This window comes from Oncorhynchus kisutch, linkage group LG16 (genome assembly GCF_002021735.2).
Source record: "Oncorhynchus kisutch isolate 150728-3 linkage group LG16, Okis_V2, whole genome shotgun sequence".
Taxonomy (NCBI): domain Eukaryota; kingdom Metazoa; phylum Chordata; class Actinopteri; order Salmoniformes; family Salmonidae; genus Oncorhynchus; species Oncorhynchus kisutch.
In genome coordinates, this window is record NC_034189.2 from 20,943,541 (window position 1) to 20,969,253 (window position 25,713).

General features: G+C 44.1%; 2 protein-coding genes and 1 long non-coding RNA gene across 3 annotated transcripts in view; all 3 read left to right on the forward strand.

The window, feature by feature from the left end:
• The first annotated feature begins 3,681 nt into the window (after positions 1–3,681).
• On the forward strand, positions 3,682–4,777 carry LOC116352947 (uncharacterized). Its single transcript, XM_031793096.1, has 3 exons — positions 3,682–3,755; positions 3,908–4,264; positions 4,374–4,777. The coding sequence occupies exons 1-3, from the start codon at positions 3,713–3,715 to the stop codon at positions 4,775–4,777; spliced, it is 804 nt and encodes a 267-aa protein (XP_031648956.1). The 5' UTR covers positions 3,682–3,712.
• A 41-nt stretch (positions 4,778–4,818) lies between these two features.
• LOC109906471 (uncharacterized) lies at positions 4,819–5,418 on the forward strand. The gene is made up of 3 exons (XR_004203377.1): positions 4,819–4,937; positions 5,040–5,089; positions 5,203–5,418. It is a non-coding gene; the product is annotated as an uncharacterized LOC109906471 (long non-coding RNA).
• A 2,309-nt stretch (positions 5,419–7,727) lies between these two features.
• The window catches only part of LOC116354069 (uncharacterized), a 34,651-nt gene continuing 16,665 nt past the window's right edge, over positions 7,728–25,713 (forward strand). The window contains 5 exon segments of the mRNA XM_031793097.1: positions 7,728–7,821; positions 9,713–9,774; positions 9,911–10,012; positions 17,750–17,957; positions 17,960–18,056. Of these exon segments, the coding sequence (XP_031648957.1) occupies positions 7,728–7,821; positions 9,713–9,774; positions 9,911–10,012; positions 17,750–17,957; positions 17,960–18,056 (563 nt within the window).

Sequence of the window (25,713 nt, forward strand, 5' to 3'; positions counted from 1 at the left end):
TGTGCTGCATGTAGATACAAATTTCTGCTGATGCTGTCACCTCACTTTGTCTCTTGACCCTCATCTCAGTTGTTCTGTTACACCAGACCAGAGAGAAGAAGTTGAAAGATGTTCAGGTTGTGTCTAGTCCTGGTTATCATTCCAGTTTAACAACTTAAAATACTATTTGTAATCCAAGGATTCTAATATTTCTTACTCCTGAATCAATGTTTAACCATGTTTGATTCACACACTCAGGGAAACCAAACACTGTACACCACACCCAACCAGGATTTAGGATTAATGTATTTAAAGTAAGTAAATGTTCGAGTAATCTTCTCTGTATTTTATTTATAGATATTTACACGGAGGACATTAGCCATCCAAGTCCTCTTCTGCACGCTCATCTTGGAGACAATGTGATTCTGCAATGCTTCTATCTGAACAGAACATCTTATCTGATGCGACAAGATAACTGTAGGAAAGAATCCTCAACTTGTATTTCCAATTCACAAGTATGATGGTGGTGCAATATTTCACAATGTGTTTATGGATTACCCTCAGTTCACAATGCAAAGTGGAAATTGATTTTTATCATCGACATATCGCCAACACTCAGCCACCATTTTCTATAGGGGAAAGGAATTCAAATAAATTCTCATTCTGAAAGGTGGGGTACTGTTTTATTAAGAGTGATGTTGTAAAATATGGCTAATTATGTTAATTGTTGTACAGCAGCCTGTGTCTGAGTCAGTCCAGCCAGGAGACACTGTCCCCAGTGGAAGTTGTGCCCCTGAAATTACATATTGGTTTCCTTACCCTATAAGCAGTCTATGGACAAGATATGACAGCAATCCTTGCTTTGGTTTAGTTTACATGGCACTGTTTCTAAATGCTAATATTTGAGCATTTGTGGCACATATCCCGTTCAAGTCATGGGTCCAATATTAGCCTTTTTCACACATAAAGTCCAAATCATTTGAAGGTATCTCAAATTAATTCTGAAGCTCAACAGAGTCACTTATAGATGATAGAACATGATGCACAAATAAATGCTCAAATCAGTAACTTCTGCAACTTTTTGCACTTTTTTGGATACTAGGTCTTGAACATGAGGTAATTATTCACATAATCAGATCACAATAGGAAACAGATTTACTGACATGTAGACTTTCTTGTCAGGTTGGAAACGGGACCAAGCTTGACATCAAAGGTAAGTGATACATTTTGTTAATATACAGTGGGGCAAAAAAGTATTTAGTCAGCCACCAATTGTGCAAGTTCTCCCACTTAAAAAGATAAGAGAGGCCTGTAATTTTCATCATAGGTACACTTCAACTATGACAGACAAAATGAGAAAAAAAATCCAGAAAATCACATTGTAGGATTTTTAATGACCACCTACAAACAAGCAAGATTTCTGGCTCTCATAGACCTGTAACTTCTTCTTTAAGAGGCTCCTCTGTCCTCCACTCGTTACCTGTATTAATGGCACCTGTTTGAACTTGTTATCAGTATAAAAGACACCTGTCCACACCCTCAAACAGTCACACTCCAAACTCCACTATGGCCAAGACCAAAGAGCTGTCAAAGGACACCAGAAACAAAATTGTAGACCAGCACCAGGCTGGGAAGACTGAATCTGCTATAGGTAAGCAGCTTGGTTTGAAGAAATCAACTGTGGGAGTAATTATTAGGAAATGGAAGACATACAAGACCACTGATAATCTCCCTCGATCTGGGGCTCCACGCAAGGTCTCACCCCGTGGGGTCAAAATGATCACAAAAACAGTGAGCAAAAATCCCAGAACCACACGGGTCCACCTAGTGAATGACCTGCAGAGAGCTGGGACCAAAGTAACAAAGTCTACCATCAGTAACACACTACGCCGCCAGGGACTCAAATCCTGCAGTGCCAGACGTGTCCCCCTGCTTAAGCCAGTACATGTCCAGGCCTGTCTGAAGTTTGCTAGAGAGCATTTGGATGATCCAGAAGAAGATTGGGAGAATGTCATATGGTCAGATGAAACCAAAATATAACTTTTGGGGAAAAACTCAACTTGTCGTGTTTGGAGGACAAAGAATGCTGAGTTGTATCCAAAGAACACCATACCTACTGTGAAGCACGGGGGTGGAAACTTCATGCTTTGGGGCTGTTTTTATGCAAAGGGACCAGGACGACTGATCCGTGTAAAGGAAAGAATGAATGGGGCCATGTATCGTGAGATTTTGAGTGAAAACCTCCTTCCACCAGCAAGGGCATTGAAGATGAAACGTGGCTGGGTCTTTCAGCATGACAATGATCCCAAACACAACGCCTGGGCAACGAAGGAGTGGCTTCGTAAGAAGCATTTCAAGGTCCTGGAGTGGCCTAGCCAGTCTCCAGATCTCAACCCCATAGAAAATCTTTGGAGGGAGTTGAAAGTCCGTGTTTCCCAGCAACAGCCCCAAAACATCACTGCTCTAGAGGAGATATGCATGGAGGAATTGGCCAAAATACCAGCAACAGTGTATGTAAACCTTGTGAAGACTTACAGAAAACGTTTGACCTCTGTCATTGCCAACAAAGGGTATATAACAAAGTATTGAGATAAACTTTTGTTATTGACCAAATACTTATTTTCCACCATAATTTGCAAATAAATTCATTAAAAATCCTACAATGTGATTTTCTGGATTTTATTCTTCTCATTTTGTCTGTCATAGTTGAAGTGTACCTATGATGAAAATTACAGGCCTCTCTCATCTTTTTTAGTGGGAGAACTTGCACCATTGGTGACTGACTAAATACTTTTTTGCCCCACTATAAATAATACAGCATTAGATTTGACCCAGAGTCTGAATTGAGTGAGTCTGTGTTTCATCTCCATAGCTCCACAGTGACGATGATGCCCTGAACTATACTACCCTGATGTTCACTGAAATGAAGAGTACCAAGCCCAGGAGACAGAGGAGAGAACAGAGAGAGGAAGAAACCATCTACTCTGGTTGACTCATCAAGACTGGATGTGACATGTAAGGGTCATCCAATCAGCATCATTATAAGTTATGTTCCACTCTTCCACTGAACTCAACTTTGATCTTGACTGTTCCAGTGTGAACTGGCTATTATATACATTTATCATTTGCTGTAGGATGCCTTTGGTATGGGCCTAGTTTTGCCTGATATAAATGTAAAATAACTCATTTCCAAAACATAATTGTCCTCCAAGTGTGAAAGCTGATACTTGGATGGTTTCATAAGTCTCAAATCCTCAGCAGTAGTGGCTGAGGTTGACTTGTTTTAGTAGAAGTGTGCAACAAAATGTATAGATTTTCCAAATCTTTATTTTGTCTAAAAGGTGCCAAAAACACCAGAGTTCACTTCCTCCTGAAAGCTTTGAATTGCTTTCTACAGACATGAAGTGAGAAATACAATGTATTTCAAAGAGTGTATGTCAAAGAGGACATATGTACCGGTAGTCTCAGCCAGCGACCCAACTGATGAAAAAATACAGACAAGTAACTCTGACTGTACATCATTTGAAGGGCTGCTCTAACTATGGAATGCCACAGGACACATGTTAGATTGTAGTTTTTATCACATGTTTTATTCCTTTTCAGACAGCCAATAATATCACTCAGTTCAGAGTTTCCGCCTACTTCATAATGATTACCCAATGAGTGTCATCATATAAATGGTGCCCAGTTGTCAGACCCACACACTGTATAGTGCAGAAAGGACATTCAAATTATGATTATATATTGGACAATCTTTTTGTTTTATGGCAATTTTGGTAAGCAAGAAATATAAATGTGGATCCTTTTACTTTTTTACATCATAGTCTTTTTGAATCCATTTGAATGACTATGTAGTCTGAATAATGATAATAATGTATAATTCTGTACTATACCTTTGTCTGATGTATTTAATTTGTTTGCTTCACAGGTGGTGCACTTAACAAGGATGTAATCCAACCAGACCCTGTGATAGTTACACGCCTGGGACAAAGTGTATCTCTCACATGCTTTTGTCCACTTGATTTGATGTTCAGAGTCTCTTGGTTCAAGCAATCTGTTGGACAGAAGCCTCTTCTCATGGCATCATCATATTATCGCTCTAAAAATAGTTTTCATTTTACCAAGGACTTTAATGAGACTAAACGTTTGAGTGTGAAGAGAGGAATTGACAGCTTTAACCTGACCATCTCAAAGACAGAGTCAGGGGACTCAGCTATATACTACTGTGGTGCTATGGAAGTGGGCCAAGTCACATTTGGAGAAGGAACATTTTTAATTGTCAAAGGTAACTTCAATTGCTTCCTAATGTGTGTTCATATAATGCTAAATTAATGAATCTAGCAAAAAAAATGGAATGTACACACCATGATCTTACTCACTCTCTTCAAATTCAGGGTCCAACAGCATGTCTGTGCTTCAGCAGCCTTTGTCTGAGTCAGTTCAACTAGGAGAATCTGTGACTCTGAACTGTACAATACACACTGAGACCTGTGCAGGAGAATACAGTGTCTATTGGTTTAGAGAAGGCTCAGGGGAATCCCATCCAGGAATCATTTACACCCTTAGAGACAAGAGTGATTGGTGTGAGAAGAGCCCTGAGGCTGGGTCTCCTACACTGAGCTGTGTCTACAACCTCCCCAAGAGGAACCTCAGCCTCTCTGATGCTGGGACTTACTACTGTGCTGTGGCCTCATGTGGGGAGATACTATTTGGGAACGGTACCCAGTTGGACATTGAGGGTAGGTTAAATAGCTTTCATTGTTGTTCATATCTCCTATACATACGCTTGCTATTCTGAGTGTCTTCTAATTATTCTAAAATTTCAGCAGGCGGGAGTGTAGACCCTCTTCTCTTTGTATACTGCCTGGCCGTAGCATTGGCCTTTGCGTTTATCTTGATCATTCTCCTTGCCTGCATCATTTACAAGATGAAGAAGACAACATGTCTGCAGTGCAGTGGTAAGTGATTAAAAGTTGCTTTTCATTGATAACACCATCTCTAGATGTAGATCAACTGGAAGACGTGGCCGTATCTATAGTGTTTTGTGTCTTTTTTTTCAGAACTGGTCTCTCAGACAAGAGGTCCTTCAGTTTCCCGGTCAGATGCAAGTGTAAGCTGAAAAACTTTTATGTTGCAAATACAAACTTTCACACTTGGCTTGCAAAACCAAATTGTGCAAAAAGTAATACATTTAATGTCAAAAAACTATTTTGTTCTTCACAGAGCCAAGATGCAGACAGTCTCCATTACGTAGCTCTGCCTCTGAGCAACAAGAAGAACAGGTCTAGAAGACAGAGAGGAAACATGGAGGAAGAGACGGTGGTCATGTACTCTGGAATTAGACAGTAGAACTGGATGAATGAAACCATTTCCCCTTCATACTAGATAACTCTTTAACTAGCTCTAGCTTCGTTAGCTATTTCTTTGAATGGATATGCTGAAGAAATGTGATGAAAACAGTTGTTAAATCTTTTTTTAAATGTAATTAAAAGTATAAATAATTTCATGTTTAACTTCTCTGTCAAACTTTTTTTTTACGGTTTATTTGCATTTGTCAAGAAAAATAAAGCATTTCCAGTAGTTAAACCTAATTAATTTGAATAAGTTGAACTCAATGCATTTTGTTCACACACCTCTGTGGTCATAGTGGAGGGTGTTACAGTGACTTTACACTTTTGGAAATGAACCTTTCATAGACCTTTAACACAGGAAGACTGACCTGCAGCAACACACTGCACTCTACTTTTCCTCTCAGGGCCACCGTACTATTCACACCCCTTAGTGCAACAATGGTCTTAGTGCTTACAGTGTAAAGGTCAATGTCTTCACATTTATGTGAAGTCAGGTAGTCCCTTGCATCATGTTACAGTGAATAACGTAGGCCCCTTTAAACATAATTACTCATAGTAAAAGTGGCATAACAGCCACCACCACAGAAGGAGGACAGGCCAGTTAGTGTAGGTTTTCTTCCTTGTTTTCTCTTTAAGACATAGGCCTACAGATTGCATGCCACACACCCCCTTACATACACAGCAACATATGTACAGGTTTTCTGTGGTCTGCTATGAAGAATACACAAGGCTGTAGCTATCTACACTTTGTTAAGGCCTGTTGGCCTTCTGCACAGGACCCTCTATGTCTTTCTCTCTCTGTCTCTCTCTATGTGGTTTCAGCAGGATGTCTCCGCGGTGTCAGTCAGATGTTGCTGTTGTTACTTTGGGTGGACAAGCCCTCTGTTGGCCAGCTGCAGTACATAGTATTGTAGACAGTGTGAGCATAGTTAGGCCTAATAAAGGATAAATCCACAGTAGTGACGTTTAAAAAATCAACAAAAAAACTGAACATCGACATATTCAAACTTGCTATGTGATAAAGTAGTGCATTACAGAATCAAGCTGTAGAACAACATGAAAGGATAGTGTTTGTTCTATTCATGGTCTACTAGGCGGCCTATCGAGTGTTCAGCTAATCAAATTTGACCATCAAAATCAGACGTTACCTGAAATCAACCAATGAACGCAAACACGAGTTTCCATTCTTTTCTGTGTATTTTACACAGGTCAGTCTCGTCCAGTGAAGGAGCAACCAAAATGATTAAACTCCTCACCTTTCTTTGATCTGGAAAGCATGTCAGTAACATCTAGCTCAATTTACTAATGTTATACATGTTCTTTATGCATTTAAAGTGCTTACTATAGGCATTTGGTATATGTAATAAAATGCAGAAAATATAGTGTTTTTTTCATGTACATCTCAAACACCAGTTATTGGCGGAGGGGTGTCGTGGGGGGACAGCATCAGCAAAAGGACCAGGAAACACCGGCCTGAAAAGGAAGACATGAAACGAAGGTGAGATACGGTAGTCACTGGGAAGCTGTAACCTATATGTCACCTTGTTGAACTTCCGGAGATCCTTGAACGGCCCCACAAACCGGGGGCTCTGCATCTTGCAGGGCATGTGGAGTGGGAAGGTCCTGGTGGAAACTCAGACGCAATCACCAGGATGGAACATGGGCACCTTACAATAATCCTTACTGCGGTGGCGATCCTCCTGCTCCTTCTTGCGACGACGGCAAGCTGGACCATCACATGAGCATCACTCCAAACACCCTCTGCACACCGGAACCAGTTGTCCCCTGCTGGGGCATTGGTCTGGCTCGGAGTCCACGGAGCCAGGGCCGGTTGATAACACAGGACACATTGGAAGTGACTAAGCCCAGGGAAGGAAACTAGCCCACTCCCCCTTTTGGCATGATATTGAAAATCTGTCTACAACCACCAGAATAGTGGTGAAACCATCAGAGGAGGGGAGATAACAAAGTAACAAAGTCAATGGACAGATGAGACCAGGGATGCTGAGGCACGTGAACGGGAAGGAGCTTCCCTGCTTCAGTGTGCCGGGGGGACTTAGTTTGAGCACACACAGAACAGGAGTTGATGTACCGAATAACATCCTGCGCCAAGTTGGACCACCAATACTTATCGGAGATAGATTTAATAGTACGGGTGATCCCAGGATATCCAGAGATGACAGCTGTGTGTGCCCAAGTCAACAGCCATCCCGTATCGTATATGCGCTAAGGAGGACAATTAGTGGGTGTGGGTTCCCGCTCCAGAGCCTGGCGAAAATCTACATCTATTTCCCAGACCACAGGGAATACGATGCGAGATGGAACGGGAAAGCAGGTCCTCTGGCATTCGGCTGACCAGTCCGTGATTTTCATCCTCGACCATGAGATGGTGGGGTAATGGCGTTGGAGCCATGGGAGGCTGAGGATGATCTTGTGATCTGGTGCACTCTTGATGAGGAAGGGAGTATTCTGCTGATGAATGGACTCCAAGGTGAGGGTGAGTGGTGTGGTGATGTGATCCTAGTGGTCGAGTTTCAAGGGATTGGACCCGAAACGGAGAAGAGAATGTGTATGAGGTGATATTAGAGAGGTGGCAAAGGTCTGGTCAATAAAGCTCCCCATGGCACCGGAATCCGCTAGCGCTGTAGAAACGATTCCTGAGGGACAGCCAGCTAGTGTGATCGACACTAAAAAGGGTCTGGTAGAAAATGATGAGGTTGGGGTGATCACACCTGCCCCAGGGGGTGGAAGATGACTGTCCTTCTGCTCTTGTGGAGGACGTACCACATACTGCTGAAGCTGGATCCTTCCTTAACCACAATAGGGACAGAGCCCCAGCTGTTTCCGTATACGTCGTTCAGCCACGGGGAAGTGTGTGACCACTACCTCCATGCGCTAAGGCTCTGATACAGAATGGTCACCGAGTGAGGGAGAAAAGCGATGAGGGTACTGATGCTCCCAAAGTAGGTTATCCAGACGGAGGGCCATCACGATGGGTGTGTCCAAGGAGAGGTTGTCATCGCGACATGCCAGTTCCGTCTGGACCCCCTCGCGCATTCCTCTTTTGAATAGCATAGGAACCGCTGGCTCATTCCATCAGCTGGATGCTGATACAGTCCAGAAGGTGAGCGGGTACTCAGCAGCGGTCTGGTCATCCTGCCCCAGTTGGATTAGGCGCTCACCCCCCTCTCTGCACTCCCTCCGGTGGATGAGCGAAGATACCTCTGAATAGAGCCATGAACCTCTCATATGAATCCATCTCCTCCTCTCCTCTCTCCCAGGCGACCGTAGCTCACTCTAACACTCTCCCAGTCAGCAGAGAAATAACCGTGGCATTCTGCTCCTGTGGTGTCTTTCTTCCAAGATTGATTAAACGATGCCTGTGTTTCTCTTCGTCCTGAGAATTGCTGTGAAGCTATATAACATGCTAACGCTGTGTTCTGAACCAAGTTTGACAAGTTTAGTCGACATATAATATGTAATTTCGACGTTTTGGTGCGCACTAACTTTACTTTTTGGCTGCATTTCAACCGAAATATGTCGTGTTTGATAACCGAAAGACACAGACTTCAAAACTAAAGCTGTTTTTGGTAAGTATAAACCATTCCAGGTCTTCTGATGGAAGAACAGCAAAGGTAAGGGAACATTTATGTGTTAAATTTGGGTTTCTGTGGACTCCGAGATAGAGGAGCCAAAATGCTAATTCCTGAGCGCCGACTCACATTATAGCCTAGTGAACGAAATCTGTAAAGTTAAAAATAAATGTAACACAGCGATTGCATTTAGAAGAAGTGTATCTTTCTATATATATGTAGAACATGCATATTTAGTCAAAGTTTATGTTGTGTATTCCATGTTAGCTGACGGCGTGTGCAGAAGCCATCGTCATTTCTCCGGACATTTGAGTAGCATTTTGTAAACAGAGATTTATGGATATTTATAGCATATTATTGAAAAAAACATAAATGTACTGTGTAACATGTTATATTACTGTCATCTGATGAAGATTTCAAAAGGTTAGTGAAATTATTTTTCTTTTAATCCTGCGTTTGGTGATTGCATATTTTGTGTGTATTCGGTGGTGGTTTGACATAAATATGTGCTATGTTTTCGCCGTAAAACATTTTAGAAATCTGACTTGCTGCCTAGATAAACCAGTTGTTTATCTTTCATTTGAGCTATTGGACTTGTTAATGTGTGGAGGTTAAATATTTCTAAGAATATTTTTGCATTCCGTGCGCCACCGTTCCAGCTGACGGTGGGGGGGCTGGTCCCCAATTGGGAACCAACATCTTTGTCAGGTTAAGACATTGTAGTATGCCTTTTAATTAGTAAAAAAGAAAGAGGTTTCAAATGTTAAAAATGTTTTGTCTTTTTTTTAGCGGGGACCCCTTCTCAGCAAAGCCAGTATGGGAAGCTTCATGCCAACACGTCAGACCAACAGGTTAGTAGAATGGGACTGGGAAAGAATATTAACAGGTTAGCAGGATGAGACTGGGAAATAGTATTAAAGCAATATACTACAGCATTAGATTTCACCCATACTCTGAATTTACTGAGTCCTTGTTTTATCCACATAGCTAAACGGTGATTATGATGCCCTGAAGATCAGTGACAAGAAGAGGAACAAGCCCAGGAGATGGAGGAGAGAACAGAGAGAGGAAGAAACCATCTACTCTGGTGTAAGTAATCAAGACAGGATGTGACATATGAGGGTCATTCAATCAGCATTATTCTATGTTAAGCCCCACCCCTCCTCTGAACTCCACTTTGATCCTGACAAGTGCCAGTGTGAACTGACTATTAAATACATTTCTCATTTATTGTAGGATGCTATTGCAGGGTCCTAGCTTCACCTAATATTAATGTAAAAACTCTCAGGTGCAGAGCATAAATGTCCAGCATGTCAAGTGTGAAAGCTGATACTAGGATGGTTTAAGAAGTCTCACATCTTTAGCAATAGCGGCTGAGGTTGACTGACAGCATACATTTATTTTTGTAGAATTGTACAACAAAATGTACATAATGATTTTGCAAATGTCTGAATTCTTCCTTTTGATGATACTAGTTGTAACATGGAACTGTCACGCCCTGGTCTTAGTATTTTGTGTTTATATATTTATTTGGTCAGGCCAGGGTGTGACATGGGTTTATTTTTGTGTTGTGTTTTGGTATTGGGGTTTTAGTAGGTATTGGGATTGTGGCTGAGTAGGGGTGTCTAGCATAGTCTATGGCTGCCTGAGGCGGTTCTCAATCAGAGTCAGGTGATTCTCGTTGTCTCTGATTGGGAACCATATTTAGGTAGCCTGGGTTTCACTGTGTGTTTTGTGGGTGATTGTTCCTGTCTCTGTGTTTGTTTGCACCAGAATAGGCTCAGTCACTTTGGATTTTCTTTTTTCATTGTTTTGGAAGAGAAGAGAACGAGCGCCATTCTCCTTGCAGAGATGGTGCTAAATACATCAACACGGTCGGTCCCTGGGATTGGGCTGGCCAACACGATTCGGTTTGCTTGGAAGGAAAAGGAGTTGGAGCCTTTAGGACGGGAAACTTTTGGAAGGATAATATTGATGGGGATTCTAAAGCTGACGGTGAAGGACGTGTTTTGTTTCCAAGGCAACTCGTTGGAGGGAGCATACGACGTGGCACTATATACAGAGGAGAAACACGATGATATCCTGAGAAGGGCAAGAGCAGTGGGAGGTGAGAGGCCGATGAGCCACTATGAAATAACAAGCCTGGCGAAGAACAACTTTAGGGTTGTAACTGTCAACATTTACAACCCATACGTTAAGGACGAAGAGGTGAGGGCCTTTCTGGGGAGATACATGGATAACGTCTCCTCAGCAAGGCACCTCAAAGACTCCCTTGGGTTTTGGAATGGGAGGAGAGGCTTCCAGGCCCTCCTCAGGGAGGACCCAAAGGGACATGGTGGCTACCTCCATCCTCCTGCTATGTTCTCCCTAGGGGCTGACAGGGGGACGTTGTTTTATGCACGTCAGCCCCCATTTTGCAGGCGCTGTATGGCCTACGGCCACATTTTCGCCTCGTGCAGCACAAGAAAATGCAGATTTTGTGGATCTGAGGAACACGAGGCGAGGGATTGTGACAAGCCTAAGTCGTGCCACGGGTGTGGATCGTCAGCACACCTGTGTCAGAGGTCATATGCGTCTGCGGCTGGGGGGGGAGCAGGAGCGGGGGATGGCGGAAGAAGAGGAGGGGAAGGAAGCACGCCTCATGACCAGAGTACAGGTCCAGAGGGGAAGGCCGCAAGGAAGGAGGAGGAGCAAGAAGAGGCGGATGGAAGAGAGAAGGAAACGGAAGGCACGGGAGTGGGAGAACCAGGAAAAGCGGTGGAAGGATGGGAAAATGGAAGGTGCCTGGGATGGATGGGCTGCCGGCTGAGTTTTATCTCAAGTTTTGGGGTATACTTGGACCAGTGGTCCTCGAAGTCTTGAAGGCCATCCTTGAGACGGGGGTCCCGGGGGGATCAATGGCTGTTGGTGTGCTGTCACTTTTATATAAGAAGGGGGAAGTAACAGACCTTGGCAACTGGCGGCCATTGACCATGCTGTGCGTAGATTACAAGCTACTTGCAAAGGTTTTAGCAGACCGGATGCGCACAGCCCTTCCCTACATCGTTCATGAGGATCAGACGTGCGGGGTAGAGGGCCGCTCTATTAGATGTAACCTTCAGTTAATCAGGGACTCCATCGCTTGGGTTGAAGATAGAGGACTGCCTTTAATGGTAGCAGTGCTAGATCAGGCGAAAGCCTTTGATCGCGTGAATAGATCCTTTTTATTCAGAGTGTTAGGTCGATTAGGATTTGGGGAGAAGTTCATAGGATGGATTCGTACATTATATGTCGGAGTGGGGTGCCGAGTTAGTGTAAATAGTCACTTGGAAGACGTTTTTGACCTCTCGTCTGGGGTCAGGCAGGGGTGCCCACTCTCGGCTCTCCTCTTCGTTCTGTACATGGAGCCTCTGGGGGCGGCCATTAGGGCAGACACAGGGGTGGAAGGCTTGTTGATCCCTGGAAGTGGTGGGCTGCGTGTTAAGATGACGCAGTACGCCGACGACACTTCCTTGCTGCTGTGCAAGGACTCGTGCCTGACAAGGTCCCTTGCCATCTTTGGGGATTTCACCCGAGCGTCGGGAGCGGTTCTTAACCATGCAAAGTCTTCCGTCAAGTTTTTCGGTAGATGGCGCGGTAGAACGGATGTGCCCGGGGGGTTATCTCTCTGTGAGGGGGCCCTGAGGATTCTCGGGGTCCATTTTGAGACCTCCGGCTCAGCGACGCTAAACTGGAACATGCGTATCGCAGTGGTACAGAGGAAGCTAGCAATGTGGAAGGCTAGGTATTTGTCTTTTATGGGCAAAGTCCTGGTCCTAAAGGTGGATGTGTTGCCGTCTCTTTTGTATTTGGCGTACATCTACCCATTGCCGGCTTGTCTGAGGAGGCCTCTAGTGAGGCTTGTGTTTCAGTTCATGTGGAGTGGCAGGTGCGAGTGGGTCGCCAGGGCACGCATGCTCTGTCCCATCGGGGAGGGAGGTAGGGGGGTACCACATTTCCCCCTCAAGCTGGACGCAATTTTTGTTTCTTTCTTGTTAACGGAGCTTGCTCATCCAGTGATACACCCGTCCGGTTACCTCCTGCGGGTGTTCTTCTCGTATCAGGCGAGAAGCGTAATGGTGTGGTCTAACACGGGTCCTCGGGCGGAACAGCTGCCGTGGCACTTTGGTCATGCGGCCAAGTGGCTGCGTGCACACCCTGAGGTTGAGGTTGCCCGAATAGGTTTAGATCACAGGCACCTGTACGAGGAGGTCAGAAAGGCAGGGAGTCCGGCACCTGTAGTGGGCATCTCGGAAGTGGTCTGGGAGGGAGTGCAGGCGCGGGGTCTGGACAACAGGCTCAAGGACCTGAATTGGTTTAGCCTCCATAAGTGCTTGCCGGTACGTTGTACCGGTATAGTTTGGTGCAATCCCCCACCTGTCCAAGATCCTCTTGTGGCAGGGAGGAGACTGTGCGCCATGTCTTTTGGGACTGTGCCTTTGCCGGAGTAGTATGGGCTAGGGCACGGGTGTTGTTAGGTTTGGTAAGGGGGGGATTTTGTATTGACGTGGGTCAGGTTAGAGAGAGGTGTAGGGAGAGCGAGAGGGACGGATAGGGACAGGTTTCTGCTCTGGCTTCTCATAAGTCTCTTTAAACGGGGGCTGTGGGAAGCAAGGCAGAACATGGTGAAGACAGGGAGAGACTGGGGGGTGGAAGGGATAGTGAGGAGGGTGGAAGGAGATTTGAGGGGGAGGATGAAGAGGGAGGAGAGGAAGTGGGGGCAGCATGCTGCTCGGGAGAGGTGGAAGGGGGGTTTACGGCTGGGTGTCATTTAGATTTGTAAGGGGATAGATTAGGGACGGGGAGATAGGGAAAGGTAGTTTGTAGGGTGACGGGGAGGGAAGATGCTCCCCTGAGGTTTTGTTTGGGGTTTTTGTTTTGTTTAGTTAAATTAAAATACCATTGTTGAAGTATGTATGAAAATTATGAGTTGTAAAGAATGAATGGTATTGAAGGTAATAAATTATTTTTTATAAAAATAAAAAAAATAGACTGTTTAGGTTTTCACTTTCCGTTTCTTGTTTTTGTATTTATCGTGTTTATTCATTTCATTAAACATGTATCGAACTAACCACGCTGCATTTTGGTCCGACTCTCCTTCGACGGAAGAAAGCCGTAACAGAATCACCCACCACAACTGGACCAAGCAGCGTGGTGACAGGCAGCGACAGCAGAAGCAGCGAAAGGAGGAATGGACATGGGAAGACGTTTTGGATGGCAAAGGTTGTTACACTTGGGAGGAGATACTGGCTGGAAGAGATCGCCTCCCATGGGAACAGGTGGAGGCACTTAGGAGAGCAGAGGCAGCCGGAGATAGGAGCCAACGATACGAGGGAACACGGTTGGCAAGGAAACCCGAAAGTCAGCCCCAAAAATTTCTTGGGGGGGGGGCTCAGGGAGAGTGTGGCAGAGTCAGGGTTCAGACCTGAGCCAACTCCCCCTGTTTATCGTGAGGAGCAGCGATCAAAGGACTTCTGGACTTGGGAGGAAATATTGGACGGAAAAGGACCCTGGGCACAGCCTGGTGAATATCAATGCCCCAAAGAAGAACTGGAGGCGATGAAAGCGGCGAGACGCTGGTAAGAAGAGGCAGCACGGCGACGCGGATGGAAGCCCGAGAGTCAGCCCCAAAAATGTATTGGGGGGGGCTCACAGGGAGTATGGCTACGCCAGGTAGGAGACCTGCGCTAACTTCCTGTGCTTACCGGGGGGCTAAAGAGACCGGGCAGGCACCGTGTTATGCTGTGGAGCGCACGGTGTCTCTTCGTATTGGCAGGGCTAGAGTGGGCATCGAGCCAGGTAAGGTTGGGCAGGCTCGGTGCTCAAGAGCTCCAGTGCGCCTGCACGGTCCGGTCTATCCAGTGCCACCTCCACACACCAGTCCTCCGGTGGCAGCTCCCCGCACCAGGCTTCCTGTGCATGTCCTCTACCCAGTGCCAGCACCACGCACCAGGCTTTCAGTGCGCCTCACCTGTTTAGCGCTGCCGGAGTCTCCCGCCTGTTCAGCGCAGCCAGAGCTTTCCTCCTCTCCTGCGCTGCCGGAGTCTCCCGCCTGTTCAGCGCTGCCAGAGCCTTCCTCCTCTACAGCGCTGCTGGAGTCTCCTGTCTGTTCAGCGCAGCCAGAGCTGCCAGCCTGCATGGAGCAGCCTGAGCTGCCAGCCTGCATGGAGCAGCCTGAGCTGCCAGCCTGCATGGAGCAGCCAGAGCTGCCAGCCTGCATGGAGCAGCCAGAGCTGCCAGCCTGCATGGAGCAGCCAGAGCTGCCAGCCTACATGGAGCAGCCAGAGCTGCCAGCCTGCATGGAGCAGCCAGAGCTGCCAGCCTGCATGGAGCAGCCAGAGCTGCCAGCCTGCATGGAGCAGCCAGAGCTGCCAGTCTGCATGGAGCAGCCAGAGCTGCCAGCCGGCATGGAGCAGCCAGAGCTGTCAGTCTGCATGGAGCAGCCAGAGCTGTCAGTCTGCATGGAGCTGCCAGTCTGCATGGAGCAGCCAGAGCTGCCAGTCTGCATGGAGCAGCCAGAGCTGCCAGTCTGCATGGAGCAGCCAGATCCGCCAGTCAGCCAGGATCCACCAGTCAGCCAGGATCTTCCAGATTTTTTTTTTATTTTTTTTTTTTTTTTATTTCACCTTTATTTAACCAGGTAGGCTAGTTGAGAACAAGTTCTCATTTGCAACTGCGACCTGGCCAAGATAAAGCATAGCAGTGTGAGCATACAACAAAGAGTTACACATGGAGTAAACAATTAACAAGTCAATAACACAGTAGAAAACGAAGGGGGGGTCTATATACAATGTGTGCAAAAGGCATGAGGAGGTAGGCAAATAATTACAATTTTGCAGATTAACACTGGAGTGATAAAAGATCAGATGGTCATGTACAGGTAGAGATATTGGTGTGCAGAAGAGCAGAAAAGTAAATAAATAGAAACAGTACGGGGATGAGGTAGGTGAAAAGGGTGGGCTATTTACCAATAGACTATGTACAGCTGCAGCGATCGGTTAGCTGCTCAGATAGCTGATGTTTGAAGTTGGTGAGGGAGATAAAAGTCTCCAACTTCAGCGATTTTTGCAATTCGTTCCAGTCACAGGCAGCAGAGTACTGGAACGAAAGGCGGCCAAATGAGGTGTTGGCTTTAGGGATGATCAGTGAGATACACCTGCTGGAGCGCGTGCTACGGATGGGTGTTGCCATCGTGACCAGTGAGCTGAGATAAGGCGGAGCTTTACCTAGCATAGACTTGTAGATGACCTGGAGCCAGTGGGTCTGGCGACGAATATGTAGCGAGGGCCAGCCGACTAGAGCATACAAGTCGCAGTGGTGGGTAGTATAAGGTGCTTTAGTGACAAAACGGATGGCACTGTGATAGACTGCATCCAGTTTGCTGAGTAGAGTGTTGGAAGCCAGGATCCGCCAGTCAGCCATGATCTTCCAGACCCGCCAGTCAGCCAGGATCCGCCAGTCAGCCAGGATCTGCCAGAACCACCAGCTAGCCAGGATCCGCCAGTCAGCCAGGATCTGCCAGAACCACCAGCTAACCAGGATCTGCCAGAGCCTACTACCTGCCTGAGTTTCCTCTCGGTACTAGGCATCCCCTCAGTGCTGAGCTTCCCCTCAGTGCTGAGCTTCCCCTCAGTGCTGAGCTTCCCCTCAGTGCTGAGCTTCCCCTCAGTGCTGAGCTACCCCTCAGTCCCGAGCTACCCCTCAGTCCCGAGCTACCCCTCAGTCCCGAGCTTCCCCTCAGTCCCGAGCTTCTACCTCAGTCCCGAGCTGCCCCTCAGTCCAGTGGGGTCCTTGGTGAGGGTTATTAGGCATAGGTCGGCGGCGAGGGTCGCCAATCAAAGGACGCGTTACAGGGGGACTAAGACTTGGTTGGAGTGGGGTCCACGTCCCGAGCCGGAGCCACCACCGTGGACAGATGCCCACCCGGACCCTCCCCTATGGGTTTTAGTGTGAGGCCGGGAGTCCGCACCTTGGGGGGGGGGGGGGTTCTGTCACGCCCTGGTCTTAGTATTTTGTGTTTATATATTTATTTGGTCAGGCCAGGGTGTGACATGGGTTTATTTTTGTGTTGTGTTTTGGTATTGGGGTTTTAGTAGGTATTGGGATTGTGGCTGAGTAGGGGTGTCTAGCATAGTCTATGGCTGCCTGAGGCGGTTCTCAATCTGAGTCAGGTGATTCTCGTTGTCTCTGATTGGGAACCATATTTAGGTAGCCTGGGTTTCACTGTGTGTTTTGTGGGTGATTGTTCATGTCTCTGTGTGTGTTAGCACTAGATAGACTGTTTAGGTTTTCACGTTCAGTTTCTTATTTTTATATTTATCGTGTTTATTCATTACATTAAACATGTATCGAACTAACCACGCTGCATTTTGGAACGACTGTCCTTCGACGGAAGAAAGCCGTAACAGCCAGGATCTCTGTAACCTGCCTTTATGATTGTGTGATATTTAAGTAAAGTTTCAGTTTTTCCCTAGTTTAATGACTTCTTACTTCTTATCACTTATTTGCACCAGGTATCAAAGGATCACATCTTTATTTTGTCAAAAATGTGCCAACCTCACCAGAGTTCACTTCCTCCTGAAAGCTTTGAATTACCTTCTACAGACATGAAGTAAGAAATACAATGTAAACCCCCTGTGGACGTCAAATAGGACATATTTACCAGTAGTCTCAGCCACCGACCCAAATGATGAAAAAATACAAACCAGTAACTCTGACTTTACATCATTGAAGGGCTGCTCTAACTGTGGTATGCCACAGGACACATGTTCGATTGTAGTTTTTATCAGATGTTTTACGCCTGTTCAGACAGCCAATAACAAGGAGGTAATCCAACCAGACCCTGTGATAGTTACACAACTGGGACAAAGTGTATCTCTCAATTGCTTTTGTCGATCTCAGTTGTTCAGAGTCTCTTGGTACAAGCAAACTGTTGAACAGAAGCCTCTTCTCATGGCATCATCATATTATGGGAATGAAAAGAGAGAAGAGTGAAGAATGAAGAGAGGATTTGGGTCTGCAACCTCCCTAAGAGGAACCTCAGCCTCTCTGATGCTGGGACTTACTACTGTGCTATGGCCTCATGTGGGGAGATACTATTTGGGAACCAGGAAATGCAGGAACAAGCAGGAAATGGACTGTTAGTGATATTTCTGACATTTCTAAAATGTTTCTAACATTGTACGCCCGGTGGAGCAAAATGTCCTGAATCTCCTCTATCACTGTCTATATTTCCACAAATGGTTGTAAGGAGGACCAGGTTCTCTTGGTGTACTGTCTGTGTGTAGCTTTGGCTCTTTGTGTCAACAACATCATTGTCCTTGGTTGTATTATGTATAATATGACCAAGAAAACCTCTCTGCTGTCCAGAGGTGAGCGGTATCATTGCCCACAATATATGAATAAACTGTTGGTGCAGTAAAAAGTGCTTTTGGAAAGTTTTCACACCCCTTGACTTTTTCAACATTTTGTTATGTTACATCCTTATTCTAAGATTCCCATAATGACAACATCAAAAAAACGTTTTTAGAAATGTTTGCAAATGTATAAATAATTTAAAACATAAATACCTTACTTGCTTAAGTATTCAGACCCTTTGCTATTTGACTCGAAATTGAGCTCAGGTGCATCCTCTTTCCATTGATCATCCTTGAGATGTTGTCACAACTTAATTGGAGTCCATCTGTGTTAAAGGAATTGTCCGCAGCGTTCCAGGACAGAATTGCGTCAAGGCACAGATCTGGAGAAGGGTACAAAAACATTTCTGCAGCATTGAAGGTCCCCAAGAGCACAGTGGCCTCCATCATTCTTAAATGGAATGAGTTTGGAACCACCAAGACTCGTTACTAGAGCTAGCCACCTGGCCAAACTGAGCAATCAGGGGAGAAGGGCCATGGTCAGGGAGCTGACCAAGAACCCAGTGGTCACTCTGACAGAGCTCCAGAGTTCCTCTGTGGAGATGGGATAAACCTCCAGAAGGACAACCATCTCTGCAGCACTCCACCAATCAGGCCTTTATAGTAGAGTGGCCAGACGGAAGTCACACTTTAGTAAAAGGCACATGAATGCCTGCCTGGAGTTTGCCAAAAGCCACCTAAAGACTCTCAGACCATGAGATACAAGATTCTCTGGTCTTATGATACCAAGATTGAACTCTTTGGCCTGAATGTCAAGTGTCACATCTGGAGGAAACCTGGCACCATCCCTACGGTGAACCATGGTGGTAGCACCATCATGGGTATCTTCCTTTTACTAAGGGATGGGGGCGGTTTTCAGCGGCAGGGACAGGGAAACTTGTCAGGATCGAGGGAAAGATGAACGGAGCAAAGTACAAAGAGTTCCTTGATGAGAACCTGCTCCAGAACGCTCAGGACCTCAGACTTGGGCAAAGATTCACCTTCCAACAGGGCAATGACCCTAAGCACACATCCGAGACAACGCAGGAGTGGCTTCAGGGCATGTCTCAGAATGTCCTTGAGTGGCCCAGCCAGAACCCAGACTTAAATCTGATCGAAAACCTCTGGAGAGACATGAAAATATCTGGGCAGCAATGCACCCCATCTAACCTGACAGATTTTGAGAGGACTTGCAGAGAAGAGTGGGAGAAACTCCTCAAATACAGGTGTGCTAAGCTTGTAGTGTCATACCCAAGAAGACTCGAGGTTGTAATCATAGCCAAAGATGCTTCAAAGTACTGAGTAAAGGGTCTGAAAATTTATGTAAACGTGACATTTCAGATTTTTTACGTTGCTTTTTCTGTTACACACCGTGTTTTTATCATTATAATTGTGTTTGTATCATTATAATTGTGTTACAATTTCTTGTATTCTGTCAAACTCCTTTCTACGTTACTGTTGTGCATTTTAGATCAAATAAAACTTTAATTCATTGAAATGTAGATTTTCTCTTATATTCTTCGAGTTAAACTGGTAGGTTTGCAGGGACATTGCATCCTGAATACATGATGTTTATAAAAGCATGCATAGAGTACATTCCATTGACTATCACTTTCAGTTGTCTCAAAACTCTATTTTTAAGGCTGTATCCTGCATCACATCTCTGTGGTGTTCTGACGGCCCTAAATAGATTGAACACTCAGTTTAACTCATCTCAAACTCCCAGCAATGACCATCAGTCCTCATCACCCAGTCTTCACACACCTCAGGGAATCAAAACCACAAACATCCATGTCACTAAGATCACAACTCTTCATGAGAAAAGCCTGTACTAATAAAAAGTCTTCTTAGCTAAGTAGATTTTGAAGAGAGCTGATATTGTTGAAAATATAATCAAAATATGACAATGTATACATTGTAACTGAGACGTTTTCACAAACAATACAAAATGTGAAAATGCATACGTGCAGATCGAAGTACTGCACTTAATTTCTTTTTGAATAGGATGCAGCAGTGTATATGGAAATCACTATTACCGCCTTAACAGTAGAGTTGGCAGTACACTAAATTCCTTATTCTGCGCGCTGGTACACTCAGACAAGATTGCTCTGAAATGTGTAGATAGCCGGAGCGAATTTACGAAAGCACCCAAATGTCCATTGAGAACTCACAATGACTATACCATTTAGCTAAACTAAGAATGACGGGAATAATCAAGTCAATAAACGTTGCGTAGTTAGATTTTGTTAATATACTGGCAAGTTTGATGTATAACCACTAACGTTAGATAGCTAGCTAACATACTGGTACATACTGCTGTAATGATATGCTATGTGGTCCGTAAGGACGGCGTAGCTAACAAATTGTCAGCCAACATAACGTGTAAGATAACTTATTTGAAAAGTAAGTACTTTATTACATTGAGCAGCAAGCTACCCCTTGGTCGTTAGGGAAAATCTGGTCTGTGATAGGAGGGGGGGGGGGGGTTTAGTCTGTTGTTCAGCTATTAGCCCCACTCCCCAACTTGCAACAAATTATTACTCCCATCTCGTTCATCTCCCTCTTCCAAGTGTCATTATTCTGCGCCTGAGTGGCTCGCTAGTGGAGGTGCTGTCAGGATACGGCAGCAACTTCGGTTGTGTGTCAAGAATTCTGCATACAGTAGCACGTTTGTATGAAGGTGTGGTTGTTCACAGGAAAATTGTTAAATGCAATGGAGGTACATTTGTGTCTTTTTGTCGAGAGCAAAACTTTTTTATTTTCTATCAAAAGTAATTGTTCTGAAAGCAACTTTTTTCGGACAAAAAGGAAGTCATAGCGGACACCTTCGAAGAAGGACTGTGTGATGATGGCATCTCCGGTAAGCAGCACTGGGCATTCTTCTGTTCAACTTTTACATAGCTAGTAGTTAGCTCCTATGATTCAGTGTCAGTTCATAACATTCTACTATATTACATACCATAGAATGATAAATCATTCAATTATTATTCTCAAGCTAACCAAAAGCATTTAGCTACGAACACCTGTTCTTGCCATTTTCAGTTTAATTAATCTAGCTTTCTTTCATGGCAACTCATAAGCAGGCCATGTCCTATTTGTTTCATAGTCGATATACAGTTGAAGTCGGAAGTTTACATACACTTAGGTTGGAGTCATTAAAACTTGTTTTTCAACCACTCCACTAATTTCTTGTTAGCAAGCTATAGTTTTGGCAAGTCGGTTATCTACTTTGTGGATGACATCAACAAAGCAGTTCAAGAAATAGATAAATATTTATTACAAAAACGAAAGAACATTTTTTAAAATAAAAAAACACAACAAAATGACATAACAGTAACGAGGATATATTCATGGGGTACAGGTACCGAGTCAATGTGCAGGGGTACAGGTTAGTCAAGGTCATTTGTAAAGTCACTATGCTCATAGAATTTTTTTTCTAGTGATTGCACGTTGGCCAATATAATGTATGGTAGAGGCGGGTTACCCACTCGCTGACGAATTCACACAAGGCACCCTGATCTGCTCCCCCTGTATTTCCTTATTTTCTTCATGTGAATAATGGGGATTTGGGCCTTGTCCGGGAGCAACATTATATCCTAAGTGTCAGACTCATTAAATAAAAAATCTATGTCCCGTTCGAGGTGAGTAATCGCTGTTCTGATATCCAGAAGCTCTTTTCGGGCATAAGAGAAGGTGGCAGCAACATTTTGTACAAAATAAGTTACAAACAATTTAAAATAACACGATTGGTTAGGAGCCCGTAAAACAGCAGCCATCCACTTGATTCAATTTGATTCACAGGGACCTTCATATACACTGCTGCTCCCTATTGAAAGATACACGAATTGCAATCCTGTAAGGTGCACTTATACGTTCACGTTTTGTCAATAGTTTGTGGAAACTGCTCAGTCACAATGTGTACATTGTCATATCTGAAATCAGTCTCAACAATATAAATTCTGCTCAAAGTATATTCACCTAAGATGTTTATTTTTACTTCAAGACTATTCTCATGAAGAGAGTGAGTTGTGCTCTTAGTGACATGGTTGTTTGTGGTTTAGATGCACTGAGGTGTGTGTAGAGAGCACGTGGTGAGGACTGAAGGTCATTGCTTGGGCTTAGAGATGAATTTAGCAGAGTGGAAAATCTATTTAGGGCCGTCAGAACACCACAGAGATGTTTTCAGGATACAGTTAAAAAACACCATTCAATAGATGCATATTCACAGTGCGTTATGCAACCAAAAATAACTTTGTTACATTGAGCATAAGCCTAATATGGTTGTTGCATTTTAAATTGGTGGGTGAAATTTAAAGACAGAGAAAAATATGAATGCAAACCAAACAATACATCTGTATGAAATGTTTTATTTGATCTAAATTGCACAACAGTATCAATGTTAAAAGGAGCTTGACAGAATACAAGTAATTGTAACACCCAATGAAAAGCCATAGTAATACATATAGTGTAGAAAACACAATCTTAATGCAAGTTATTAAAGAGCAAAAGTTAACATTTCAGTCCATGTTTTGGTGTCTCACCCCAGAGTACACAGTGTCTCTCTCCCATGGCGCTCCCCTGTCTTCCGGCGTTTACTTACTTGTGGACAACGTTCAGAGCGGCGTATAGGGCTGCTCATTCTTTGACATTCATTTCATAAAGCTTCCAATGAACAGTTCTTGTGCTGACGTCGGGTGCTGACAACTTCCAGAGGCAGTTTGGAACTCGGAGTGAGTATTGCAACCGAGGACAGACGATTTTTACACGCTTTATGCATCAGCACCTGGCGATCCCGTTCTGTGAGCTTCTGTGGCCTACCACTTCGCAGCTGAGCATTGTTGCTCCTAGACATTTCCACTTCACAACAACAGCACTTACAGTTGACCAGGGGCATCTCTAACAGGAGAGAAATTTGACTAACTGACTTGTTGGTTAGGTGGCATCCAATGCCGGTGCCACATTGGAAGTCACTTAGCTCTTCAGTAAGGCTTAGTGATTGAATTAGCCAAATCCATTTATTTGAAGGGCTGTCCACATACTTTTGTATATATGTACAAGAGTAAATATGAGTAGTGTAAACACCTACCCAATGAAACAAGTGCACGTCATTCCTCCATTCCTAGTATAGCATTCACGGAAACATTCACTAAGTGTAACACCTGAGCGTGCATGGATACCCCAGCCACTCAGCTAATGTGACACACTTCATCTAGTCTGTTTAAGTCTGTGGTTAGTGTGGTTCTGAAAGGAAGCAATCTATCAGAAGGAGGATCCTCCTTTTTTAAGTTTCATTCTGGAAGAGGAACCTGCAGTTGACTTTGTGCTTCACAAGACATGCCTGTTTGAGAATGTACTGAAAGTTCTCCCATGACATCTTCACAAAATGTCCCCTCCCCATGGACCACAAGTGAGAATAGATGGTGCTGTACCACACATGAGGTGCTTAACTCGGATGGTTAAAAAAGGGTTATTTAGTAGTTATTTGTGGTTTATAACTGATTTCGGATAATTAAATATATATTACACTTAGTTTAATAAATAACTGTTTTATTTTGGATGTAAGCTGTCAGGGGAAACATGAACAACATGTAAAGATGGTGAGAACAACAGTGACACCACATAGACATCCTGCTGAAAACCACATAGAGACACAGAGAGCAGGTAGGAGGGTCCTGTGTGCACAAAGCCAGCAGGCCCACCTGACCAAAGAGTAGATATGGCCTCGTCTGGGGCTTACAGAAGAGTGCAGAGTACCTGGGAACTTGTTCACTGTGTGGGGGTGGGGGTGATTGAAATGCTATCAACTCAACTAAAAGAGGACAACACATTACAGAGGAGAGATGACTTGAATAAATTGGTTGACTCCCTGGCAGTCAATACAAACTACATGTCAACAAGAGTCATTGTCATCGTCATATAGAGATCACTTTGTTGCCCATTTCATTTTGAGTGATTGTGTTGCTCCTTATGGTAACTAAGCTACACTTTATAATAACTAAGTTTATGTTAGTAGTAATGATCCATCCAGTGATGACTACCTAGACTGTTTGATGCATGTGACTCTATGATTCTGAAATTGATTTATAACATGATACAGATGTGTAATATGTATGTAATAAATGTATATATTACCTTGTTATAGATCCTTAACAGCCACACTGTCTTTGTTGTGCCTTTGTTGAGAGATATTATGACTACACACATCAACTATCACAGGATAGTATGTTGTCAACGATTCTTCATAAAATTTGTGAACAATTTGAACATTTTCATCTTCTAAAAGTTGCAGCCAACTCTACTGGTTAAGCAGTCACAGGGACTTCTGTAAAAACTGCTGCTCCCTATTGAAAGATAAATTAATTGCAATCCTGAAATTTGGAATTATACGTTAAGATTTTGTCAGTAGTTTCTGAAAACGGCCAAATCACAATGTGTACATCATATTTAAAACCAGTCTCTCAACAATGCACTGTTCAAATTATAGTATTTGTATTTTTAGTTCAGGCTTTTCTCATGAAGAGAGTGAGTTGTACACTTGGTGACATTGTGTGTGGTTTAGAGCCGCAGATGTGTGTGTAGAGAGCACATGGTGTGGACTGACAGTCATTGCTGGGGGTTAGAGATGAGTTTAGAGTGTTAAATCTGTTTAGGGTATTCAGAACACCACAGAGATGTTTTTAGGATACAGCTAAAAAAGAGTTTGAGACAAACTAAAACACCAGTCAATAGATGCATACTCACAGTGCATTATGCAACCTAAGATAGCTTTGTTACATTGAGCATCAGCCTAATATGGTTCTTGCAAACTGAATCTGTGGATGAAATTTAAGGACAGCGAAAAATATCAAATCAAACAATATCTCTATATGAAAGCATTTGAATGCTTTATTTGAATTATAATGCACAACAGTATCTATATTAAAAAGGAGCATGACAGAAAGAAGTAACTGGAACACACAATGAAAAAGCCATAGTTATACATATAGTGTAGAAAAGATAATCAATGAAAGTTATTGAAGAGCAAAGGTCTACATTTCTGTCCATATTTTGTCATCTCACCCAGAGTAAACAGTGTCTCTCTCCATGGCACCCCTCTGTCTCCCGGCGTTTACTTTCTTGTAGATGACGTTCAGAGCAGCGTCATGGAGTTTTCAGCATCTTCATCCTGAGAGGAATAACAAACAGTGAAATGCTTACTTACAAGGAATGTAACCAACAGTGCAGTTTAAATAATAATTAAAAAAAATACCTATAAGAACAGTAACAAATTAATAAAGAGCAGCAGTAAAATAACTAACGAGGCAATATACAAGGGGTAACGACCAGCACAGAGTCAATGTGCGGCTGCACCGGTTAGTCGAGGTAATTGAGGTAATA